The sequence below is a fragment of the Neoarius graeffei genome, chromosome 21 (genome assembly GCF_027579695.1).
Source record: "Neoarius graeffei isolate fNeoGra1 chromosome 21, fNeoGra1.pri, whole genome shotgun sequence".
NCBI lineage: Eukaryota > Metazoa > Chordata > Actinopteri > Siluriformes > Ariidae > Neoarius > Neoarius graeffei.
In genome coordinates, this window is record NC_083589.1 from 41,740,209 (window position 1) to 41,767,499 (window position 27,291).

The 27,291-nt window shown below is 43.5% G+C and overlaps 1 protein-coding gene across 1 annotated transcript; it reads left to right on the top strand.

The window, feature by feature from the left end:
- The first annotated feature begins 8,207 nt into the window (after nt 1–8,207).
- Nucleotides 8,208–27,122, top strand: LOC132869967 (tropomyosin-like). Its single transcript, XM_060903531.1, has 11 exons — nt 8,208–8,270; nt 17,764–17,934; nt 18,053–18,145; nt 19,951–20,121; nt 20,240–20,332; nt 20,602–20,772; nt 20,887–20,979; nt 26,131–26,301; nt 26,417–26,509; nt 26,728–26,904; nt 27,023–27,122. The coding sequence occupies exons 1-11, from the start codon at nt 8,208–8,210 to the stop codon at nt 27,104–27,106; spliced, it is 1,380 nt and encodes a 459-aa protein (XP_060759514.1). The 3' UTR covers nt 27,107–27,122.
- The last annotated feature ends 169 nt before the right edge of the window (nt 27,123–27,291 follow it).

Here is a 27,291-nt window from a genome sequence, read left to right on the forward strand (position 1 = left end):
GGTCAATTTAGAGTCACCAGTTAACCTAACCTGCATGTCTTTGGACTGTGGGGGAAACCGGAGCATCCGGAGGAAACCCATGTGGACACGGGGAGAACATGCAAACTCCGCACAGAAAGGCCCTCGCCGGCCACGGGGCTCGAACCCAGGACCTTCTTGCTGTGAGGCGACAGCGCTAACCACTACACCACCGTGCCGCCTGGCCACCGCATCTAATCTCAAAAATGTTTTTTCACTGTAGAACTTGAATGGTTGGATATATTTTAATTGTCAAAATATCAAGATGTATGTATTTTGATGTAACTAATTCAATGATGTCATTAAAAATCAATAGGGCTGCTAGTTTTCAAGATGGCAGCCATTTTTTGCTTATATTACACACATACTGTTCAGGTCAATTTGACCTGCCAGTGATAATGAAAGATATAAAGGGTAAAAATACCAGTCTAAGGCCAAAACTGATGTGTTTTACTTCCAAATGAGAGACAGAATATGATTGCCTCATCCTTCTCACTCATTCACTCTCTCTCTCACACACACGTCTACTGGGATGCCAGTCTGAAGGCTGAAGCTCGATCAAAACGAGATAGAAGCAGGGTGACTGACAAAACCAAAGTTCCACCTAATTGGAGAAGATTCTCACCATTGCAGTGTATGCCTTTGGGACTCTCAAGGATGCAGGCCTAAAAGAGCTGTGGATTGAATTTGGTCAAGGTCAGTCCATCAGGTGGCTGCCAGTTCATGACATGGCAAACATTCTAGGCCCTGAAAAATCCTGTGGCATCCTGTTCTTTCATGCATTCACTGGGCGTGATGTGGTGTCAGCCTTCCGTGGTAAAGGCAAAAAGACTGCTTGGTAAACATGGGAGGTGTGCCCTGAAGTGTCTGGTCTCTTCCAGAAACTCAGTCAGTATCCACCAGTAACTGATGATGCAGATCTCAGCATGCTTGAGAAGTTTGTCGTCACAACGTATGACAAGAACAGCACTGCTGATGGAGTTGATGAGGCTAGGCTTGATTTATTTGCTCAAAAGCAGAGGCCCTATGATACCATTCCCCCTACAAAGGCATCTCTTACACAGCACATGAAGTGTGCCACATACCAAGTGGCCTGTGTCTGTGCCCAAGCAACTGTATGTCAGATGCGTGCTGAGAGCCCTGCCAACTGGCGGTGGCAAAAAGGTGGTGATGTTTGGCAAGTAGTGTGGACAACACTTCCACCAATTACCCAGAGTTATATGAAATTATTTTTATTGAGTTTTCTCTGGTCTCCACATGATTTCAAAGTTGACTTACAGTGTATACATTCAGGAGATTCCAATGAAGTCACACATTACACATTAAACATACTAACAATTCTACAGTGTACCCAACAAAGAAGCTTAACATTTAGAACCTCACTTAGAATAAACAAAAACCAAATACAGCACAAAAATATAAGGAAAATTTAAAAAACAAACAAAAATAAATAAATTAATACATTAAAGGGGGGGGGGGAGTTGCAGTGATTCCATCCTATGATCATATGCAAGGTCTGAAATTGTTTGCTACTGTATATGATCTATAAATGGTTGCCACACTTTCCAAAATTTCCTTTCTGAGCCTCCTAAGGCAATCCTCATTCTTTCTAATTTAAGATGGGCCATAACATCCACCACCCAGCGTCCATATGATGGAGGGATATCAGACTTCCAGTTCAGTAAGATGAGTCGTCTAGCTAGCATAGCTGTAAATGCAATGACAACTGATTGTGAAGTTGTAAATTCAGGTCCCAAAGGTGCAATCCCAAAAATACCAATCAAAGGGTCAGGGTCTACGTTTTTGCTAAAGACCTGTGTGTACATATCAAAAATCTCAGACCAAAATGTACCTAATTTAGAGCAGGACCAAAACATGTGAAATAATGTTCCTGGTGCCAGATGGCACCTAAGGCATGTTGAGTCAGTGTTAGGGTATATCTTGGCAAGTCTTGCCCTTGATAAGTGGAGCCTATGGACAATCTTAAACTGCATTACACCATGTCTGATATACCGTATATAGAGGAAGAGTGTACCCTCTCCATTGCATATTGCCAATTCACATCCAAAATCTCTCTCCCTAATTCCTTTTGCCACTGCTCTTTAATATGGCTAAGTGAAGGCGTGGAAACACTTTGGAATATTTGATATAACCTAGAGACTGATTCCCCCCCCCCCCCCCCCCCAGGATGGGTCGTAATGGAGGCACTCATCAATCCAGTCTTTATCTGGCTGGGCAGGGAATGAAGGAAAGTTTTTCCTAATATAATCTCTCACCTGCAAATACCTAAAGAAATGTTTTTGCAGGATTGAATACTGTTGAACTGCCAGTTGGAAAGTTAGAAATGTGCCATTAACAAACAAATCCTTGACATAGGTCAAACCCTTCCCACTCCATAACAGGAAAGCTGGGTCCAACATAGATGGTGGAAAAAGTGGGTTTGCTGCTATTGGACTAGATGGTAAGTTAGCTTTATGTTTGAAATGTAATCTAAACTGAGACCATATTTTAAGTGTTGCACTCACTACTGGATTATTATTGAAATATTTCTTACTAAGTGGCACTGGAGCAGGGGCATCATGGCTCAGTTGGATAAGGCACCATACCATAAATCTGGGGACCTGGGTTCGATTCTGACCCGAGGTCATTTCCTGATCCCTCCCCGTCTCTCTCTCTCCCGCTTGTTTCCTGTCTCTACACTGTCCTATCCAATAAAGGTGGAAAAAGCCCCCAAAAAAATTAAAAAAAAAAAGAGGCACTGGAGCGCACACCAACGCTGCTAAACTCCCAGGGGAACTTGCACTTTGCTCCATCAATGCCCATAATGGTTGGCTCTACCTGATTTTAGACGTGTTATTACCTTAACAATTTCCTCCAAACTAATAGGTTGGTCCAAAGCTACTTTATCTGACTCCTCAATGCCTTTCATCTCCAGTACATCTAACATCTGGGTTATTGTGCTATCACTAGCCATTTCACAAGTATACAAATTCTTATAGAATTGCCTATTTATTTGTCCTAGATCACAAGTAACCGTACCATCGTCCAATGCTATTTCCGTAATTTGGTTTGCAGAGACAGACTTCCTAAGCTGATGACTTAATAGCTTGCCTGCCCTTTCCCCCCCATGTTCATAATGCTCACTGCGGGACCACATATATAGGTCCTGCATTTGACTAGTTGACATAATATCATACTCTGTTTGTAACAGTAGCCTCTCCTTGTAAAGCTCAGGGGAGGGTGTAGAGGCATGCTGTTGATCAATTTCCTTTATCTTATCCTGCAATTCTTTCTGGTGTGCAGATAATCTCTTATTCTCACTTGCTGTATATGAAATAATTAAACCTCTGATGTACACTTTCATAGTCTCCCACAGCATACATCTGCTCACTTCTGAGGAATTGTTAGTCTGTAGAAAAAAAATCTATGTATCTAATAAAATGATCATTTGAAAGCAATCGTGGGTTTAAGCGCCAGACACGCTGAGGTAACACCTGCCCTGGGAGGCTAAGTATCATATTAACTGGACCATGATCAGAAATAGCAATAGCTTCATAACTGATTGATCTGAACAGAGGCAGTAATGAATCATCTATAAGAAAGTTATCCACCCTGGAATATGATTGGTGTACAGGAGGAAAAAAAGGAAAATGCTTTAGAACGCGGGTTTTGGTGTCTCAGTTGGGAATCAGACACAGTCTCAGTGTTTAAGTCTAGGCTGAAAACATCCGTTTAGTCAAGCCTTTTGTTAATGGTGTTCATGAGGTAAAGGTGTAGATCTGGAGGGTCCTCAGACAGAGTGTTTTGGTAAACTGGGATGTATGGATGCTGTCAGTCCCCACTCGCTTGCTCACTCGAGTTTGTTGACGGTGTAGTGTCTGGCTGCTTTATGTCCTGGGGCTCCCTCATGCCTGTGTTACCTTCTGGCTCTCCCCTTTTAGTTATGCTGTCATAGTTAGTTGCCGGAGTCCCTGCTTGTACTCAGTGCAATATGTATACTGTTCCTACTTATTCAGGTGACATTGGGCATATCTAACAACCTGTGTTTTCTCTCTCTTCTCTTCTGGTTAGAGTCTCATCGCATCGCTCCTGTGGAGGGCGGCCCCATGTGGACAGTTGGGGGTCGCGCCTGGAGGACACTCTGGACTCTAGCAGTGGTGCTTTTGTGGCTGGGGACTGCAGTTGACTTGCTGACTTTGGGACTGCAGTTGTCGTGAACGGTTTTGCACTCGGGTTTCCATCGGTGGGGGGGTTTATAGCATCAACGAAGCTGACTTTGTTCGGACTGTTAATGTTATAGTCATGTTGTCTGTTGTTGCCTGGATGGGGATGGGTTCCCTTTTGAGTCTGGTTCCTCTCAAGGTTTCTTCCTCATGTCGTCTGAGGGAGTTTTTCCTTGCCACCATTGCCATAGGCATGCTAGGTGGGGATAGATTAGGGATAAAATTAGCTCATAAGTTGTTCAAATTCTGTAAAGCTGCTTTGCCACAATGTTTATTGTTAAAAGTGCTATACAAATAAACTTGACTTGTCTCCATGGGTCAATAACTCCATATGCTTGCATGAAAGAATTTATTGCCTGGGCCGCCTTGCTAATAGTTTTGCTGGTGGGATTAGAGCGGTCTAAATTTGGACACAAAACACAATTGAGATCGCCCCCCCAATATCAATTTGTGTGTGTCTAAAGTGTAGACACTGCTATCCCTTTAATTATTACAAACCTACCATTTTTATCTGAGATAACTTCACTCTCTGAGAATTGAACTCCAGCAGGGATTAAAATGGCAACACCTCGGGATTTGCAATTAAACTTAGAATGGTACACCCATGAATAACCTTTCTTATGCAGTCTGCCATGATCTTTAAGGCGTAAATGGGTCTCTTGCAAATAAACTATGTCTACAGACATTTTCTTTAAGTGTGCAAATACTTTGCTACATTTAACTGGGTGGTTAAGACCACAAACATTCCAGGTGACCATCCTTGTTCTTGGTTCAGCTATACTAGGACCAACTGATGCCATAAAGTAGGTTTATAAATTCAATGCATATCATTAGCATATCCACAAATACAAGTCGTCTGATATAAGGATCCACTGCAAAGAAAAAAAAAAGTGTGGAAAGGAGATCAAAGAAACAAAAAAGAACAAAAAGTAATAAAAAACCCAATATAAAGAGAAACAGAATGGTTTCTCTATAAGCATTGCTCCACATGGGGCTAAAGTCCAAATCACACCAACAAGAAACATCCAAAAAATGGGAAAAAGCTTACCATGTCTCTCACTAGAACTGACACACTTCAAATAAGAAAGTCCACAATGTCATTTGTCATTTCACACAACTTGTGCTGTTTAGTAACCTCGCAGCGACTCCATTAATAGGCTACCTTGAATCAATAACCTATTGCTATCACAACGACAGGGCTACATTCTCCATTTAGTCTGACATAAGGACACCTAGTCTACTCAGTTGGCTTGTTAATTATTTTCTCAGTAACATAGTCCTTTGCCTTACTTGGGTCTTTGAATTTTTCTACTGTACCATCTGGAAATGTGATTTTCAGCTCAGCAGGGTATACAACGCCGAAGCGGAGATCCGTGATCTTGCCATCCTGTAGCAGTTTCTTTACCTTGTTGAACTTGGCCCGTTGTCCGCTAACCTCCAGGCTATAGTCGGGAAAAATGCGGAGATCATCCCCATCGGTCGTCCTCAGGAGTTTCCCCGCAGCCTTTTTGAGAATCTCCACTTTCTCTTGATAGTAGTGGCATCTGACAATGAAAGTTCTGGGTAGGCCTCCTTGGGGATCATCCCTTTGGTCCAAGGTGCGCAGAGCTTGGTGTGCTCGGTCAAGCAGAGGCACTTTCCCCATATCCAATGTCTCGCCCAGAACGTGTGATATGTAGTTGACCGGCCCCTTGACACTCTCTCTTCCTTCTTTCACCCCAATTATATGCAAGTTGCAGCGATGCGATCTATTTTCCAGGTCTTCGTTGCGTGCGTTCAAATCAGCTATGTCTTTCTTCATTGTTGCCACCTCACGTTCAAGAGTACTGACTATAGAAGACTGTTCGCTAGTAGCATCTTCAACTTGTTGGAACTGCTGCTCCAAAGCACCGATTCTACCGTTAACACTGTCCATGCCCGCTTTCAATTCCTCCCTGAGTTGGTCCACCTGACTTTTAATGTCTGCCGTCTGGCCTTCCATTTTCTCATCGATTTTCGCCAGGAGTTCTTCCTTTAGGGAAACAATCACTTGGAGTATTAATTCTTGTCCGAATGAGTCCTTAGCCATAGAGGAGCTAGTGCTAGCTGGAGTGTTAGCTGGCTTAGCCGGTCTGCCACGACCAGACATAGTAACTAAATAACTAATAGGCGATACAAAGGAAAATATAGCAGCTTTATAGGTTAAGTCATGCGCTAATTGTCGACTAGTCGTAATTTACCTTACTCCAATCTGTGAACTATATACATAATTTCAATTCTAGCAGAGCTCCACAAAACGCGTCTACATGGCTCTGCTACTGGAAGTCCCTCCATCAATTGCCCAGAGTTGTCAACAATTGACAAAGTGTGGGTGCAAGACAGAATGTCATGGACGATGCAAGTGCTACTGCTTTGGCTCAAGTGCACACAGCTGTGTGCATGCAAATGTGATGATTAAGACAATTAATTCAGTTGTGCATCCACCCACTTTATAGTCATCTTTCATGTATACATTAATCGTAACACAAAGCATGGACTGAGCCAAGTCCCCTTCTGCTCAATTTGTGAAAAATCCTAAATTTTGTGTAATGCTAATGTGAATTATTTTATGCGTATTCCATTTCAAGAATACAAGAATAGGTATCAATCAACATACTCCTCAGTCAAGAGTTGTGAAAGTTTATAGCGTTTAAGCATAGAATTTCAAAAATTTATACTGCTTGAGTATATACTTCGATTATAATACTTCCTAACTACTGTGTCAAATTCAGAGCCATAAGGCACTATTTTGCAATTACATTGCTTCTGTCTTCACGATTTATCACAATTTTGACTTTTTAAATAAAGAATTAACTTGCTCATATTCAAAAACCTATATTTTGATGTCAAGATCATCAGAAATGTATTAACCAGTCGCATTCCAGGTCAAAAACTGCATAAAATGGCTTTCAAGGGCGGCCATCTTGGATTTTCAGGTGGCTCACAGGCTTTTTGTAAAAAACTAGGTTCCAAAGGCAAGGCAAGATAATTTGTGCCAAATTTGATGCTTTTATCACAAAGTGAAAGATTGTTTCATTACTCTGCAGCACTACATAGAGGGTGGAGACATAAAGAAACCCATCGAGTTCTTTTCTGATGATTTCGGTCCTGTGCGTGCTTGCCACCATACCAGAGTTAGAAATTACCAGTCATACACGCCGCCTAGTGGCCAGTGTTAGTAATTGCCAGTCATACACACCGCCTAGTGGCCAGTGTTAGTAATTGCCAGTCATACACACCGCCTAGTGGCCAGTGTTAGTAATTGCCAGTCATACACACCGCCTAGTGGCCAGTGTTAGTAATTGCCAGTCATACACGCCGCCTAGGGGCCAGTGTTAGTAATTGCCAGTCATACACACCGCCTAGTGGCCAGTGTTAGTAATTGCCAGTCATACACGCCGCCTAGGGGCCAGTGTTAGTAATTGCCAGTCATACACACCGCCTAGTGGCCAGTGTTAGTAATTGCCAGTCATACACGCCGCCTAGGGGCCAGTGTTAGTAATTGCCAGTCATACACGCCGCCTAGTGGCCAGAGTTAGCTGGTAAAGAAATAAAACAAAAAAGAGGCTGGCTATGATATAAGAAAATTCTACAATCCAGAAACAGATGGGAGCTCAGCTTTTAGGCAGTGCCTAAATCTATATATTATTCATTTTCATAACAATAATTAATTGATGGTATTAACTTTGTAGTAATACTAGAACTGGAACTGGATTTGGAATGCTTGCCTTTGTGATGTCTGACGTCGCAGAGCTCTCATTCACTGGACCCTGTGTGAGTAAAGTGTGTTTATTTAAGCCGCTCTTATCAGACGAGAAATAGAGATGCTCCTGAAACTAATTTTCCAGTGGATCAAGAATTATATTAAGGATTGTTTCACGAATTTTACCTTCTATTGCCCCCTGCTGCCCAATGTCAGCACTGCACCCATAGAGGGCGTCATTCAGGATGATGGAGTCTCCGCCTCCACTGGAGAAACAGCGGCCTTTGAGAGCAGAGCTTCCCCCGACGGTACAGACATTTCTCATCCTGGTGTAACCGTGCGCTGTTAAGTTTAGTTCTCTCCTTGAGTAAAATAGTAGATTTGTTGAATCCTTCATAGGCTAAGAGTCTGTGGAATCAGATTTGTGCAGAGGTGGCAAAAGTACACACAGTCTTTGCTTAAGTAAAAACAAATACTAGTGTAAAAGATACTCCGGTAACAGGAGAAGTATTGAGTTAACGGCTTTACTCAAGTGAACGTACAGACTTGGAAGTACACTCAAAGTAAAAGGTAAAAAGTAGATGCTGGGGCGCGGCTTTTAGACACTTAGCGGTAAGGGCGCGGGTTTTAGACCATTGATCTCCTCGTAAAATATCTGGATGCTCAAAGTCCAATCCGCGCTGTACAGACGAGTGAAGCCATCTGGCCGCTATATTACCACACCCATCACGTCGATTTGCTTTATGTATTAAACCGTCGTATTCGATCAAATTTGCCCCAAGAAAAGTATTTCCTGACTTTTTATTCCCTTTCATTACCTCCTCTTATTTCCCCAACTTTACCCACATCCCTTACATATCTTTATAGCACTCCTCTTCATTGTTATTTTTTTCCTTTTCCAGTTCAGTCTCTGATAACGTTTTGAACGGCTCTTTTATTAATATAATTATTTTACAGAGATTATTACACAAAAGTAAAGTTGTTTCCTGTTGCTCGGAGGCATATGAACCCTTATATACTGTTCCAGATCAGCAATTTAAAAAAGTAAACAAATACATTCTGTTGCACAGCAGCACGGTGGTGTAGTGGTTAGCACTACACAGCAAGAAGGTTCTGGGTTCGAGCCCAGTGGCCGATGGGGGCCTTTCTGTGTGGAGTTTGCATGTTCTCCCCGTGTCTGCGTGGGTTTCCTCCGGTTTCCCCTACAGTCCAAAGACAAGCAGGTTAGGTTAACTGGTGACTCTAAATTGACTGTAGGTGTGAATGTGAGTGTGAATGGTTGTTTGTCTCTATGTGTCAGCCCTGCCATGACCTGGCGACTTGTCCAGGGTGTAGCCCACCTCCTGCCTATTGTCAGCTGGGAAAGGCTCCAGCTTGTCCACGACCCTAAACAGGATAAGCGGTTACGGATGATGGATGGATGGATTCTATTGCACAGAATGAAAAATGAAATGAAACTAATCATGGAACAGAGAGTTACATGTAGATATTACAAATTAACAAGAAACAGACATACCAATCCATAGCTCATTCATTATCTCTAGCCGCTTTATCCTGTTCTACAGGGTCGCAGGCAAGCTGGAGCCTATCCCAGCTGACTACGGGCGAAAGGCGGGGTACACCCTGGACAAGTCGCCAGGTCATCACAGGGCTGACACATAGACACAGACAACCATTCACACTCACATTCACACCTACGGTCAATTTAGAGTCACCAGTTAACCTAACCTGCATGTCTTTGGACTGTGGGGGAAACCCACGGGGAGAACATGCAAACTCCACACAGAAAGGCCCTCGCCGGCCACGGGGCTCGAACCTGAACCCTCTTGCTGTGAGGCAACAGTGCTAACCACTACACCACTGTGCTTTGTCTAATAATGAAATTAAACAAGTCCTAAATTAATTACAATTTCCTGCATAATTGTAACAGAACAAATTATTCTAATACTCAATTTATTAGAAAATATTTCCATCCAAATTAATATTTCCAAAACAAAATTTTTTACATAAATTTCAAGAAAACCTAAATAACATCAGGCAATATCTATTTATATCAAACAAGAATAAGCTCAATATAACAATTCAATAGTATAAAAAGCCAATGTGTATTCAAGAAAATGAGATGAGTTATTAGTATCGTTATTAGTTATTAGCACTGAGGAATAATCTACAAGTTATTGAACTCTATCAGGATTAATTCATGTGAATTATGTGACCAATTAATACATGACTGTGAGAATGAGGTAAAAATGGAAAATAACATGAGAAAATAATCCTGTTTCAACAACTGTCCAAAACAGAAAGGAAGAAGAAATGTACAAAAGAGAAAGATGCACTATATAAGAGAAAAACTGAAATAATCGCCATGAAAATAATTATAGCAGTAAAAGAGTCGTTCAAAAAATTTATCAGAAACTGAACTGGAAAAGGAAAAAAAAACAATCACAATGAAGAGGAGTGCTATAAAGGTATGTAAAGAATGTCTGTAAAGTTGAGAAAATAAGAGGAGGTAATGAAAAGGAATAAAAAAAATCATGAAATACTTCTCTTCGGGCAAATTTGATCAGATATAACGGTTTAACACAGAAGCCAAGTACACGCAATGAGTGTAGTAATATGGTCGCTTGGCTATTTCACTCATCTGTACAGCGAGGACTGGACAATGAGATGTCCAGATATTTTATGTAGAGATCAGTGATTATAAAGCGATTCGCTCATCGCCTGGGCATTTCAGGCTATGGTTGCCTAGGTAAATCTTTTGTATATATTTCCCACCCCAAAATGTTTCAGAGCGAACAAGCACTAGCTGGCTAGTTCCTGACAATGTGTATTGTTTAGTCCAAAAACGCCTTTTAATGCACGATGAAAAGGACATTGCAAATTGGTAGATAAAATCCACTCACTCCAGTCCACAGTGACCCACTCCATGTTCACAATAAAGAATCAGAGTCAGAACCAAGTTTATTGCCAAGTCTGTTCTCATATACAAGGAATTTGCTTTGGTAGTTGGTGCATGAACAATTAAGATAAAATAATTACAAATAGACACAAGTAGTTATATAAATAAAATAAAAATAATCTAAAATATACAAATTTGACAAATAGACATATTTTAGGAGTATGTGTATGGGTTGATTTAAAGTCCAAACTGTACACTGTGTCCCTGAATGTGCAAAAATGGGGTCACAGGATCAATTAATTTTACTGTATTGCATTGCAATTTTTTAAATTCTACAGTAAAATTAATTTATCTTTATTGTGAGCATTAGATTTGGTCACTGTGAACTGATATGAGTGTGTTTGATTGTCGACTGATTTGAAATATCCATTGTACGTATAATGCATCAGAATAGCCTTCTGTTGTTGAAATGCAATTAAATATGCAATTCCAGAGACAGGTCCTGGCAGATAGCTGCATGCATCCTTGCATTTCTGTCACCTTTATCTGCAATAATAAAGGGTTGTCACAGAACCAATAAGTAGAAGCGATTTATTTTTTTTTAAATGCATACTCAGTACCTGGCATTTTGGATTTGGTTCTAATTTAGTACCGAGTTTTCGTTACCAGCCCGAGTAAGGAGTCATGGTTTGTACTTTGTTACTTCCCACCTCTGCATTTGTGCCAAAATAATTAAACAAAACCTCTTAAATAGCAAACTAAAATATGAATTGAACTCTGTCTTAATATCCAGGTACATGAAGGATTTTAGGTTCAAGACTGTAATAAAATCTGTCAGTGTGTTCTTAGCCTTAGCCCACATTAGACATTACATTACATTACATTGCATTTAGCAGACACAGCCTGGGTTGGTCAAGACAGCTAAGGCAGCTACATGATTACACATGTGCATACTGAACATCGGTGAAACAGTGTGAATACTTGTTCTGTAGAGGTACACCCAGATCAGAAGTGGAAAATACACTACTGCTTGTCTGGAATTCAAAACATAAATAATATAGGATGATGTTTGATGAGGTTTTTATTTATTTATTTTTGCATTTAGGCCCTGTATATGTCCAGCCCACTGGAATGGTTCTGGTCCAACCCAAAAAGTTTCCTCATGACCAGGTCAAGGTAAGTTTGCTCTGCTCCTAACTTTAACCCTGTAATGTTTTACATTTACAGTCTCTTAAAAAACAGCAGAACTGCAGGTTAATATTTACAGCTATAATATTTACAGGGGAAGCCATGGCCTAATGGTTAGAGAAGCAGCTTTAGAACCAAAAAGGTCACTGGTACAATTCCCTGGACCAGCAGGAATGGCTGAAGTGCCCTTGAGCAAGGCACCTAACCCCCAACTGCTTCCCAGGCTGCTCTGGGTATGTTGTACATCGCTCTGGATAAGAGCGCCTGCTAAATGCCTGGAATGTAATGTACAGGATTCATATTGTAATGTTTCTTTACAGTAGTTGCACACTGAACGCTATTTTTAAAAAGAGGGCAAATCTCAGCACCACCTCTCAACAATACGTTAAAGTTGTTTGATTTTAAGGCAGATGCTATTTGCACTCAGGTGTCAGTAGCCAACAATGTTATTTACACCTGGGCACATATTAGGTACTGTATGTAGTATATGGACTGGGACTGTATGTATGTTTTAGGAACAGCATCAGAGTCCTAACCCAAACCCTGTCTTTAATGTATCCTACCTTTTATATTTGTATCCTATTTTGGTGCCTTTAGCCACTGAAGCACAGCTGTTGACTTGCATCATGAAGTACATGCAGCCATGTATGCAGCACAGTGTTTTAAGGGTTGTTGTTTTTTTTTTGTGGAGGCAAGGGGTGAGGGGGCTGGGTGTAAATAGCTAAATAGCTGCCATGTGACTATTCTCATCTGGGTTCAAATAGACACTCCTTTAATTTTTTTAATAGTCTGATTAATAATTTTAGGTTAGCTACCAAAATGCGTTCTGATTCTGAATACTTGTAGTTTTTCTGAGTGTTTAAGTAGCATTTATAAATGTTCCTCCAACATTGCAAAAACAAATATTAACTTAATATTAGGCTATAGAGAACAAGCAATTATGTCATGATGCTTTGCATTGTGGGTAGTGTTCACCATATTTTAGGATACACCTCTTCAAACTGTTCAGCTGTGGCCTCAAGACTTTTTCTCTTTCTCTTGAAGTGAGTGAGACAAAAAATGCAGTTTGTCTTGTTACTGAGAAACCAGAAAGGGTAAACTCTTCTCTCCTGAAGACTTGTGTCTCACAAACGAGCCATAACGATAAACAGTTAAAAAGAATGAAGTGTCGTTCACTAATAAATTTTTTAAAAATGCAATCGTTCACATTGTAAGAGAAATACTATCTCTGATAAAGTCAGCAACATATAAATAAATAAATAAATAAAGCAACAATTAAAGGCATTATTTTGCTTTCTGAAAATATTATGATGATTGAAAATAACACATTCATTACATAATCCATTTTTTTTCTTTTTTTAATGTCAGATTTTTATTTTTAAAATATTTAATGACCTCTGTTTTGACCTGCTTAAAGGATGCAGTAGTGGAGCTGATGAGCTGCAGCACAACAAACTTTCAGGATTCCTTTAACTGCAACTGCAGCAGCTGGTGTTAATAATAATAATAATAATAATAATATAGTCTACATGAATAAAGACAAACTTTAAAATGGAGAATTTTGAGTACACTGAAAAAAATTATTAACTGACTCAGGACTTATAAAATTCAGTAGCCTCTAAACACTTGAGGGTCTTTTTTTTTTTTTTTACTTAATGTAAAATAGTTTGTGCAATGCAGAAGTGTAATTATTTTCTGAGCTCATAAAAATATATTGAAAGAAATAATGATTTTGTGAGTTATTTCAACATCTAGTAAAATTCAAGTTCATCAAGTTTATTTTTCAAATCTAGTTCCACTGTTTTGCTTCCAGGCTGGAAAGCTGAAAAATCACATGCTGTGATACGTTTTCCACACTGGTCATGAAAACCATTATAGCAGGTGATAATACAGCATGTGTTCACCATTCCGCCATGTTTTTAAGTTGGATAATATAAACATCACCACCATGCTACCTCCACTACCATTACTACTCAGTCCCTACTGTAGTTTTTGTATCCTAAAATCCCATAATGGCTTGCGTTGCTCACATCATGATCCCATTCTGTATAATTTGTTGTTATGAATGAATGAATGAATGAATGAATGAATTATTGAACATTTTGATAAAATCCTCGGTTGGTTGTGGGGAAAATGCAAAATTTTCCCATTCGATGAACATTATACTAAATATCTGGATTGAAGCATTTGGCAATTATGGAGGAGGAAATGAAGTTTGTAGGCTAGGATGAAGTTTCCAGTACTAATCTAAGGACAACAATCGAGACATGATGTTCATTTATTGCAGTTTTTATCAGGAAAACAATGAATTAAGATTTCATCAGAAGTCTGATGAATACAAGGATTCTGTGTCAGACATTGTTGTATTGTAGGCTGTATGGTCCTTTAGATAGATCAGAGAACTGCAACTAAACATGTTTGGACTGAATGCTGGTACTCAGGAGTGCTACAAACACCTAAACCCAACAATTTTTGGACAATGAATTTCAGGATTCTGAGGCTGAGGAGGCGATTCAGAAGCTTGTGAACAGAGTGAAGGAGCTGTTCTGTGATGCACACAGAGATTATGATATGAAAAGCAAGGTACGGGAGATAAGCCTCTGATTATGAAGGACTTTTCAAAATAATATGAGCACCATACTATGGGAAATATTGAGGATAGGAAACAGCTGCACACTGGAGTTTGATGCTCACCTGCGCTTGGGAGTCATTATATTAGATGGGAAACTAAAATCTTGTGTCTCTCACTAGCTCGGGAATGAAACTATTAGGGAGAATAGTTATGCAATGTGTTATATTATGTCTCATTGGCAGCATAATAAGAATGATGTCAGGCCAGGGATCCCAGGTAAAAGCTGTAATCCTTTTATTCCATCAGAAAAACACCTGCTAAACTCACCCTTTTTATGTCATTTGCGCTTTGGAAAATATATGTGCTTAGTCTGTTCATCTACTTCTAGTTTCTTCTCGAAAGGCACTTTGTGGGGGGCAAAAAAGCATGATGGAGGAAATACTTCTCCTTGTTTACATTCATTACCTATTGAACATACAGTTAGGTCCATAAATATTTGGACAGAGACAACATTTTTCTAATTTTGGTTCTGTACATTACCACAATGAATTTTGAACAAAACAATTCAGATGCAGTTGAAGTTCAGACTTTCAGCTTTAATTCAGTGGGTTGAACAAAATGATTGCATAAAAATGTGAGGAACTAAAGCATTTTTTAAACATAATCCCTTCATTTCAGGGGCTAAAAAGTAATTGGACAAATTAAATAATTGTAAATAAAATGTTCATTTCTAATACTTGGTTGAAAACCCTTTGTTGGCAATGACTGCCTGAAGTCTTGAACTCATGGACATCACCAGACGCTGTGTTTCCTCCTTTTTAATGCTCTGCCAAGCCTTTACTGCAGTGGTTTTCAGTTGCTGTTTGTTTGTGGGCCTTTCTGTCTGAAGTTTAGTCTTTAACAAGTGAAATGCATGCTCAATTGGGTTGAGATCAGGTGACTGACTTGGCCATTCAAGAATATTCCACTTCTTTGCTTTAATAAACTCCTGGGTTGCTTTGGCTTTATGTTTTGGGTCATTGTCCATCTGTATTATGAAATGCCGACCAATCAGTTTGGCTGCATTTGGCTGGATTTGAGCACACAGTATGTCTCTGAATACCTTAGAATTCATCCGGCTGCTTCTGTCCTGTGTCACATCATCAATAAACACTAGTAACCCAGTGCCACTGGCAGCCATGCATGCCCAAGCCATCACACTGCCTCTGCCGTGTTTTACAGATGATGTGGTATGCTTTGGATCATGAGCTGTACCACGCCTTCACCATACTTTTTTCTTTCCATCATTTTGCTAGAGGTTGACCTTGGTTTCATCTGTCCAAAGAATGCTCTTCCAGAACTGTGCTGGCTTTTTTTAGATGTTTTTTAGCAAAGTCCAATCTAGCCATTTATTCTTGAGGCTTATGATTGGCTTGCACCGTGCAGTGAACCCTCTGTATTTACTTTCATGCAGTCTTCTCTTTATGGTAGATTTGGATATTGATATGCCTACCTCCTGGAGAGTGTTGTTCACTTGGTTGGCTGTTGTGAAGGGGTTTCTCTTCACCATGGAAATTATTCTGCGATCATCCACCACTGTTGTCTTCTGTGAGTGTCCAAGTCTTTTTTGCATTGATGAGTTCACCAGTGCTTTCTTTCTTTCTCAGGATGTACCAAACTGTAGATTTTGCCACTCCTAATATTGTAGCAATTTCTTGGATGGGTTTTTTCTGTTTTCGCAGCTTAAGGATGGCTTGTTTCACCTGCATGGAGAGCTCCTTTGACTGCATGTTTTCTTCACAGCAAAATCTTCCAAATGCAAGCACCACACCTCAAATAAACTCCAGGCCTTCTCATTATCTCTAGCCGCTTTATCCTTCTACAGGGTCGCAGGCAAGCTGGAGCCTATCCCAGCTGACTACGGGCGAAAGGCGGGGTACACCCTGGACAAGTCACCAGGTCATCACAGGGCTGACACATAGACACAGACAACCATTCACACTCACATTCACACCTACGGTCAATTTAGAGTCACCAGTTAACCTAACCTGCATGTCTTTGGACTGTGGGGGAAACCGGAGCACCCGGAGGAAACCCACGCGGACACGGGGAGAACATGCAAACTCCACACAGAAAGGCCCTCGCCGGCCCCGGGGCTCGAACCCAGGACCTTCTTGCTGTGAGGCGACAGCGCTAACCACTACACCACCGTGCCGCCCCAACTCCAGGCCTTTTATCTGCTTAATTGAGAATGACATAACAAAGGAATTGCCCACACCTGCCCATGAAATAGCCTTTGAGTTAATTGTCCAATTACTTTTGGTCCCTTTAAAAACAGGGTGGCACATGTTAAGGAGCTGAAACTCCTAAACCCTTCATCTGATTTTAATGCGACTGATATACAGTACTGGGCAATCCTCCCCCTCCTGGGACAAATGAAAGCTGAAAGTCTGGACTTTATGTCCATGTCTATTATATAACTATAACTTGAATATGTTTCAGTAAACAGGTAAAAAAAACAAAATTTGTGTCAGTGTCCACATATATATGGACCTAACTGTATTTCATGTGCACCTTTGCAGTCATTGTGAATGATGTTTTACTGATGTGTTATTGATGTGGACTGAAAAATATCAGCTCAAATAGAGATCAGGTCTAGATCAAATTCACTCTGTGAAATCCCTTGACAGGAAAGGCACTGATCAACCGCATGACACTGCAGTCTGGGCTAGAAGGAAATCTGCCATAGCCTCACCTCTTTGTACTATTCATTGTATTTTTCTAAACACTGTTATTGGTGTTTTTGTGCTTGGTTCTAAAAAAGTTGAAAATAATACATTTTACGATTTACCAGGAGAATTCCATTTGCACTCTGTCTGAGTGCTGCTTTCGCTGAAAAAGCATTAAAATATAGTTTTCAGGTGTCTCCTGTATCATTGTAGCAAGGACTCAAAACCCACAAATACTACACTTAAACCTGATTACTGGCTCCTCTGGCTGATGTGTGAGTATGGAACAGAATGAAATGATGAGATGTGTTTGTGTGTAGTGTTGTGCAGTCATATTTTGGGAAATTTTTGTCCTTTTTTCCACAAAATATAACAGTATCTTAATGTGTGTTGAAGTAAATAAAGCCAACAAGCCTTGATTGATAAACTTTCAGGTCTGCCAGGCTGAAGCTGAGGAGAATCACCAGAAGGCTGTGAAGACCATTGATCAACTGGAGACCGAGAAGTCCGACCTTAAGGACAAAGCAAAGATGCTGCGAAACATGGTGCAGGACATACAGAACCTGCTGTCTATGGCTAAGTGGGAGTATGATGATCGAAAACGTGTAAGTGAGAAAAACCTTGCATTGAGCAGCTCCTTTAGATATAATATGAGGGTTTTATTTATGTTTAAGCATTAAACACATGAATTTAAACCTCTTTTGCCCCTTGTGTGTGTTTTAGGCATGTGAGCAAGAACAGAAGGCTTACAGCATCCTCCAAGCAGAGAACAAGGAGATGAAGAAGACTCTGATTCTCCAAGAGGAATTACTGAAGGTGATATTTCCTTCTCATGAAACTTACAGTGGTGCTGGAAAGTTTATGAATCCTTTAGAATTTTCTATATTTCTGCATAAATATGACCTAAAACATCATCAGATTTTCACACAAGTCCTAAAAGTAGATAAAGAGAACCCAGTTAAACAAATGAGACAAAAATATTATATTTGGTAATTTATTTATTGAGGAAAATGATCCAATATTACATATCTGTGAGTGGCAAAAGTATGTGAACCTCTAGGACTAACAGTTAATTTGAAGGTGAAATTAGAGTCAGGTGTTTTCAGTCAGTGGGATGACAACCAGGTGTGAGTAGGCACCCTGTTTTATTCACAGAACAGGAATCTATCAAAGTCTGATCTTCACAACACTTGTTTGTGGAAGTGTATCATGGCATGAACAAAGGAGATTTCTGAGGACCTCAGAAAAAGCGTTGTTGATGCTCATCAGGCTAGAAAAGGTTACAAAACCATCTGTAAAGAGTTTAGACTCCACCAGTCCACAGTCAGAGAGATTGTGTACAAATGGAGGAAATTCAAGACGATTGTTACCCTCCTCAGGAGTGGTCAACCAACAAAGATCACTCCAAGAGCAAGGCGTGTAATAGTCGACGAGGTCACAAAGGACCCCAGGGTAACTTCTAAGCAACTGAAGGCCTCTCTCACATTGGTTAATGTTCATGAGTCCACCATCAGGAGAACACTGAACAACGATGGTGTGCATGGCAGGGTTGCAAGGAGAAAGCCACTGCTCTTCAAAAAAAACATTGAAGCTTGTCTGCAGTTTGCTAAAGATCATGTGGACAAGCCAGAAGGCTATTGGAAAAATGTTTTGTGGACGGATGAGACGAAAATAGAACTTTTTGGTTTAAATGAGAAGCGTTATATTTGGAGAAAGGGAAACACTTCATTCCAGCATAAGAACCTTATCCCATCTGTGAAACGTGGTGGTGATAGTATCACGGTTTGGGCCTGTTTTGCTGCATCTGGGCCAGGACAGCTTGCCATCATTGATGGAACAATGAATTCTGAATTATACCAGCAAATTCTAAAGGAAAATGTCAGGACATCTGTCCATGAACTGAATCTCAATCATGCAGCAAGGCAACAACCCTAAGCACACAAGTCATTCTACCAAATAATGGTTAAAGAAGAATAAAGTTAATGTTTTGGAATGGCCAAGTCAAAGTCCTGACCTTAATCCAATCGAAATGTTGTGGAAGGACCTGAAGCGAGCAGTTCATGTGAGGAAAACCACCAACATCCCAGAGTTGAAGTTGTTCTGTATGGAGGAACGGGCTAAAATTCCTCCAAGCCGGTGTGCAGGACTGATCAACAGTTACCGGAAATGTTTAGTTGCAGTTATTGCTGCACAAGGGGGTCACACCAGATACTGAAAGCAAAGGTTCATGTGCTTTTGCCACTCACAGATATGTAATATTGGATCATTTTCCTCAATAAATAAATGACCAAGTATAATATTTTTGTCTCATTTGTTTAACAGGGTTCCCTTTATCTACTTTTAGGACTTGTGTGAAAATCTGATGTTGTTTTAGGTCATATTTATGCAGAAATATAGAAAATTCTAAAGGCCTCACAAACTTTCAAGCAGCACTGTACTGCTATTGTAAACTGTATGTGTGTGTGTGTGTTGTACGTGTGTGCTTGTTTACTCACAATTTGGGGCCACTTTGTCCTTTTCCCCCCCAGTATATTTTTGGCGATTCTCATGAGTGATCAGTCAGTCTCTGAGTGTGTGTAGAAGTAAATAAAGTAAACAAGCCCTGATTCATAACCTTTCAGGTCTGCCAGGCTGAAGCTGAGGAGAATCACAAGGAGGCAATGGGGACCATTGATCAGCTGGAAGCCGAGAAGTCCAAACTTACATACAAAGCAAAGATGATGCGAGACATAGTGCAGGACATGGGGAACTTGCTGTCTATGACTAACAGGGAGTGTTATAATCAAACAAGTGTAAGTGAGAAAAGCCTTGCATTAAGCAGCTCCTTTAGACATAATATGAGGGCTTCATTTATGTTTAAGCATTAAACACATGAATTTCAACCTGTTTTGCCCCATGCATGTGTTTTAGGAGTGTGAACGAGAACGGGAGGTTTACAGCATCCTCCAAGCAGAGAACGAAGAGATGAAGAAGGCTCTGATTCACCAGGAGGAATTAATGAAGGTAATATTTCCTTGTGACCCCTAATCGGGAGTAGCCAAAAGAAGAAGAATATTTCCTTCTCATGTACAGTAACTACGACTGCAGTTGTCAACTCTGTGTGCATGCATACGTGCGTGCGTGCACTTGTATACTCACAATTTGGGGCCATTTTGTCCTTTTTCCCCAATATATTTTCAGTTATTCTCATGAGTGATCAGTTAGTTTTTAAAAATGTCTGAGTGTGTGTTGAAGTAGATAAAGCAAACAATCCTTGATTGATAAACTTTCAGGTCTGCCAGGCTGAAGCTGAGGAGAATCACAGGAAGGCTGTGGAGACCATTGATCAGCTGGGGGCCGAGAAGTCCGACCTTACGGACAAAGTGAAGAGGCTGCGAGACATCGTGCAGGACATGGGGAACCTGCTGTCTGTGACTAAAAGGGAGTGTGATGATCGAACAAGTGTAAGTGTGAAATCTTGCATTAAGCAGCTCCTTTAGAAATAATGAGGGCTTTATTTATGTTTAAGCATTAAACACATGAATTACAGCCTCTTTTGCCCCATGTGTGTGGTTTAGGAGTGTGAGCGAGAATGGGAGGCTTACAGCATCCTTCAAGCAGAGAACAAGGAGATGAAGAAGGCTCTGATTCACCAGGAGGAATTAATAAAGGTAATATTTCTTTATGTAACTTACTGCTTGTGACAGTTCGTGTAGGTGGGTGGAGCAAAGAAGGACGGCAGGCCAGAACTGAGTTCACAAATACTCTTATTTTAGCTTTTCAGCTTCAAATATTTACTCTCACACACTCGGACACATGCACACACATTAGTCGTCTGGTTGGGGAGAGAGTTCCCTCTGCTCTCGCTCTCTCTCCTTAAATAGGGCGTGGTCACTGGGGAAGACACAAACACATTAATTAACGTCAGGTGCAGTGATTCTGCCACTTACCTTCCCTGACTCCGCCCTCCGGTCACAGACCGATGCTTGACCACGTCCCCACTGCCACATACCCCCACCGCCCGACTCAGGCCGTCCGGCCTGCAGCTGACTCCCACCCCCCTTGACGGGAGAGGAAGTCTGCCACGACCATCTGCGCCCCCGGCCTGTGGATCACCTTGAAGTTAAAGGGTTGGCGTGCCAGATACCAACGGGTGATCCGCGCGTTGGCATCCTTCATGCGGTGGAGCCACTGGAGGGGCGTGTGGTCCGAACAGAGGGTGAAAGGGCGTCCCAGCAGGTAGTAACGGAGGGCGAGGACCGTCCACTTGATCGCCAGGCACTCTTTCTCAATGGTGCTGTAGCGCCCCTCACGCACCGACAGCTTGCGACTGATATACAGTACTGGGCAATCCTCCCCCTCCTGGGACAAAACATCCCCCAGCCCTCTGTCCAACGCATCCGTCTGTAATATAAAGGGGAGAGAAAAGTCAGGGGAGTGTAAAAGTGGCCCCCCACACAGTGCAGCCTTTACCTTAGAAAAAGCCCGCTGGCATTGCTCCGTCCACTGGACCGGATCTGGTGCCCCCTTTTTAGTCAGATCAGTCAGCGGGCTGGTGACATCTGAATAATTAGGTATAAACCTACGATAATAGCCAGCCAGCCCCAGGAACTGTCTCACCCCCTTTTTGGTCTTGGGCCTCGGGCAGGCCGCAATTGCTGCTGTCTTGTTAATTTGGGGACGCACCTGCCCGTTGCCCAAGTGGAAGCCCAGATACTGTACTTCCACCCGCCCAATCGCACACTTCTTCGGGTTGGCTGTGAGACCCGCTCGCCTCAGCGACCTAAGGACAGCCCTCAGATGTTCGAGGTGCCTCGGCCAGTCATTACTATAGATAATAATGTCATTGAGGTAGGCGGCTGCATAGGTGGTGTGGGGGCGGAGGACCCTATCCATCAGCCGCTGAAACGTAGCGGGCGTCCCAAACAGCCCAAAAGGAAGTGTGACAAATTGGTGTAAGCCGAACGGTGTGGAAAAGGCCGTTTTTTTCTTGGGATAATGGAGTCAAGGGGATCTGCCAATAACCCTTTGTTAAATCCAGTGTCGAGTAAAAACGAGCCGTGCCTAGCCGATCGAGCAACTCATCAATACGAGGCATTGGGTACGCGTCGAATTTAGACACCGCATTGACTTTTCTATAGTCTACACAGAACCGGACCGGCCCGTCGGCCTTGGGTACCGAGACCACCGGGCTGCTCCAGTCACTGTGGGACTCCTCGACGATGCCCATTTCGAGCATGGCCTTGAGTTCTTCCCGAACCACTTTTTTCTTGTGCTCGGGTAACCTGTAAGGGCGGCTACGCACTACCACCCCCGGGGGCGTCTTAATGTGGTGCTCTATGAGGTTGGTGCGGCCAGGCAGGGGCGAGAACACATCCGAAAACTTGGTCTGCAACTGGGCAACCTCCACGAGTTGGGTCAGGGAGTGGTGGTCTCCGCAGGGGACCGGAGAGGTACGTGATGCCAATGTTCCCTTTTGATCCTCCGGCCCCAGCTCCGACTTCTACGGAACCACCGACACCAACGCCACGGGGACCTCCTTGTTCCAGAGTTTGAGCAGGTTGAGGTGGTAAATCTGTAGCGCTCCACCCCTATCCGTTCGCCTCACCTCATAGTCAACGTCCCCGACTCGCCGTGTGACCTCAAAGGGTCCTTGCCACTTGGCGACCAATTTGGAGCTCGATGTGGGCAACAGTACGAGTACTTTATCTCCCGGTGCGAACTCCCTAAGGCGCATACCCTTGTCGTACAGGCGGGTTTGTCGTTCTTGGGCCTGCCGCAAATTTTCCTGAGTTAGGTGCGTGAGTGTGTGGAGTTTTGCACGCAGATCAATAACGTATTGGATTTCGTTCTTACTTGAAGGTCCCTCCTCCCAATTTTCCCGCAGCACATCTAGAATGCCACGCGGCTTACGCCCGTATAACAATTCAAACGGGGAGAACCCCATGGAGGCTTGGGGGACCTCTCGCACTGCAAATAGCAAGGGTTCGAGCCATTTATCCCAGTTACGTGCGTCCTCACTTACGAATTTTTTAATTATATTCTTGAGGGTGCGATTGAACTGTTCAACTAAACCGTCTGTTTGTGGGTGATACACGCTGATGCGGATTGGCTTAATACCCAACAACCCATACAGTTCGTTCAGTGTACGTGACATAAACGAGGTGCCTTGGTCAGTCAGAATCTCTTTCGGGATTCCAACTCGGGAGATAAAGCGGAAGAGTGCCTCCGCAATACTGCGTGCTGAGATATTGCGAAGAGGCACTGCTTCCGGGTATTGTGTTGCAGAGTCCACCAGAACTAATATAAAGCGGTACCCTCGTGTTGACCGATCTAATGGCCCGACGAGATCCATCCCAATTTTTTCGAACAGGGTCTCGATTAACGGTAGAGGGCGCAAAGGCACTTTTGGAATGGCCGCTGGATTTACTAACTGGCATTCGCGGCACGCCGTACACCACCTACGGACATTGCCGCGAATCCCTGGCCAATAGAATCGGGCCATTATTCAGGCTAGTGTTTTATCCTGCCCTAAGTGTCCAGCCATGGGATTAAAGTGAGCCGCCTGGAATACCAATTCCCAGCGGCTCTTCGCAATCAAAAGCTGCGTGACTCGCTCTTTAGTTTGAGTGTCCTGCGTCACTCGGTATAATCTATCCTTCATAATTGCGAAGTAGGGGAAGGACGGGGTGGCATTTGGCTGGAGCGTTTGACCATCGATTACTCTCACTTGGTCAAACGCATGCTGCAGAGTCTCGTCTCGTGACTGCTCTAACGGGAAATCCGCCAGGGATCCCCCAATAGAGAGAGGAGGAGCCGGCGGCTCCTCAATCTAACGCAGAGCTGACGTAGACGGCTCTGTGACAGCTGCTCCTGCCAACGCGACACCAGGACCTCCCCCTGTTAAACTATGGCAGGACCCACTCTTCACCAAGTGTGTCATTAAATCCCGAAATCCCGGCCAATCAGTCCCCAAAATTATCGAGTGGGTAAGGCAAGGATTAACCGCCGCCTTCACTATAAATTTTTCCCCTCGAAAAAGAATGTGGACCGACACTAGAGGGTAGTTGTGAACATCCCTGTGCACACACAAAACACCTTCACCAATTGTGCTCCCCCCAATGCCTCGTCTTGCACCAGGCTTTGAAGGATTGAAGTCTGATTACAACCAGAATCCACCAACGCCTGATATGTACCCCCTTGGATACTCACCGGTATGCGATACGCTCCGGCCCGATCGAGGGCGGCTCCTGCCGTGTCGGGGATCCAAACCACCGCACCCACCTCCCTGACCAAGCACTGCTGTTGGAGGTGGCCCGGCTCCCCGCAGCGCCAGCAAACCGGCCCGGGCTTCCTCTCTGCACTAGTGCTCTGGGGCTCACTCACCTGGGGGGGGGGGGGGGGGACCGACACAGAAGGGAGAAACAGGAGGGCACTGCGGGTGCGGCAGGCCGGCTGGGGTGGCGCCGGCCCCCGCCTCCGTGGTGGGGGAATGGGGCGAGGAGGAGACACAGGAAGAGGGGGGAGAGAGAGAGAGAGAGAGAGAGAGGAGAGAAGAGGTCATCTGCTGTCCTGCCGTCGGGACAGCCGCTAAATGGTCCTCCGCCAGCTCGATTGCCTGATCCAGCGACGCCGGGCGGTGGCACTGGACCCACTCTGCGGTTCCTGCTGGTAAATGTGCGATGAACTGCTCCAGTACCACCTGGTCGATGAGTCCCTCGGTGTCACGGTTGTCGGCCCTCAACCACTGACAGCAGGCGTCCCGGAGTTGCTGGCCAAACGCGAACGGCCGGCCGGCTTCCTCCAAGCGCAAAGCGCGGAAGCGCTGACGTTGTTACTCGGGGGTGCGCCCCACCCGCTGGAGGACGGCCCGGCGAAGGTCCGCGTAGGCCAGCCGGCGGTCGGCGGGGAGCTGTAGCGCGGCCAGCTGCGCCTCTCCCGTTAGCAAGGGGAAGAGGCGCGCCGCGCGCTGTTCCACCGGCCACCCCGAGGTCTCTGCTGCCTGCTCAAAGAGCGTGAGGAAGGCCTTGGGGTCGTCCTGCGGGCCCATCTTCGTGAGGGTGAGGGGGGAAGGGCCCGCGGCGGTGGAGATGGTGGACCCTGCTGACGCAAGGAGGTGCCGGAACACCCGACAATCTTCCTGTTGCGCCAGCACCAGGGCCTCGAACTGTTGTTCTTGCTCCTTTCGGAGGGCGAGCAGCACCTGGTGCTGGCTCTGTTGGGCCGTGGTGAGGGCGTGGATCAGGTCTGCGAAGGGGGAGGACTCCATGGGGCTGTTCTCTTCTGTGCTCGTCCTGGGTTTCGGCACCACTGCGACAGTTCATGTAGGTGGGTGGAGCACAGAAGGACGGCAGGCCAGAACTGAGTTCACAAATACTCTTTTATTTTAGCTTTTCAGCTTCAAATATTTACTCTCACACACTCAGACACATGCACACACATCAGTGGTCTGGTTGGGAAGAGAGTTCCCTCTGCTCTCGCTCTCTCTCCTTAAATAGGGCGCGGTCACTGGGGAAGACACACAAACACATTAATTAACATCAGGTGCACTGATTCTGCCACTTACCTTCCCTGACTCCGCCCTCCGGTCACAGACCGATGCTTGACCACGCCCCCGCTGCCACACTGCTATTGTGAACTCTGTGTGCATGTGTGTGTGTGTGTGTGTGTGCATGCACTTGTATACTCACTATTTGGGGCCATTTTTTCCTTTTTCCACAATATATTTTCAGCTATTCTCATGCGTGATCAGTCAGTTTTTAAAAATGTCTGAGTGTGTTGAAGTAAATAAAGCCAACAAGCCTTGATTGATAAACTTTCAGGTCTGCCAGGCTGAAGCTGAGGAGAATCACAAGAAGGCTGTGGAGACCATTGATCAGTTGGAGGCTGAGAAGTCTGACCTTACAGACAAAGTAAAGACGCTGCGAGACATAGTGCAGGACATGGGGAACCTGCTGTCTACAACTAACAGGGAATTTGATGATCTAACAAGCGTAAGTGAGAAAAGCCTTGCATTAAGCAGCTCCTTTAGAATTAATCAGGGCTTTATTTATGTGTAAGTATTAAGGACAGAAGTTAAACCTCTTTTGCCCATTGTGTGTGTTTTAGGAGTGTGAACGAGAACGGGAGGCTTACAGCATCCTCCAAGCAGAGAACGAAGAGATGAAGAAGACTCTGATTCACCAGGAGGAATTAATGAAGGTAATATTTCCTTCTCATGTAACTTACTGCTATTGTAAACTCTGTGTGTGCGTGCACGCGTGTGTGTTTTCGTGTACTTGTTTACTCACAATTTGGAGCCATTTTTTCCTTTTTCCCCCAATATATTTTTGGCTATTCTCATGAGTGATCAGTCAGTTTTTAAAAGTGTCTGAGTGTGTGTAGAAGTAAATAAAGTAAACAAGCCTTAATTGACAAAGTTTCAGGTCTGCCAGGCTGAAGCTGAGGAGAATCACAAGAAGGCAATGGAGACCATTGATCAGCTGGAGGCTGAGAAGTCCAAGCTTATATCCGAAGCAAAGATGCTGCGAGACATAGTGCAGGACATGGAGAACCTGCTGTCTATGACCAACAGGGAGTGTGATGATCGAAGAAATGTAAGTGAGAAAAATCTTGCATTGAGCAGCTCCTTTAGGAATAATATGAGGGCTTTATTTATGTGTAAGCATTAAGCACATGAATTTAAACCTCTTTTGCCTCATGTGTGTGTTTTAGGAGTGTGAGCGAGAGGCTCACAGAGTCCTCCAGGCGAAGTGCAATGAGATGAAGAAGAAGAGGGGTGGGGTTTTGAAAATCTGAATGTGAAATGAATAAATACAGCTCTCAAATTAAAAGACCATCACTCTCTTATGCCAGAATCTGGCCTTCCCAGGCAGTCTCCTGTCCCAGTACTAGCCAACTATTTTAGGTGTATGGGTGCGGCGCCGATCTCCATTTTGATAGCCCTCGGCCTCTCGCCTGTACAGCTAGGGTTACGGTGGGGG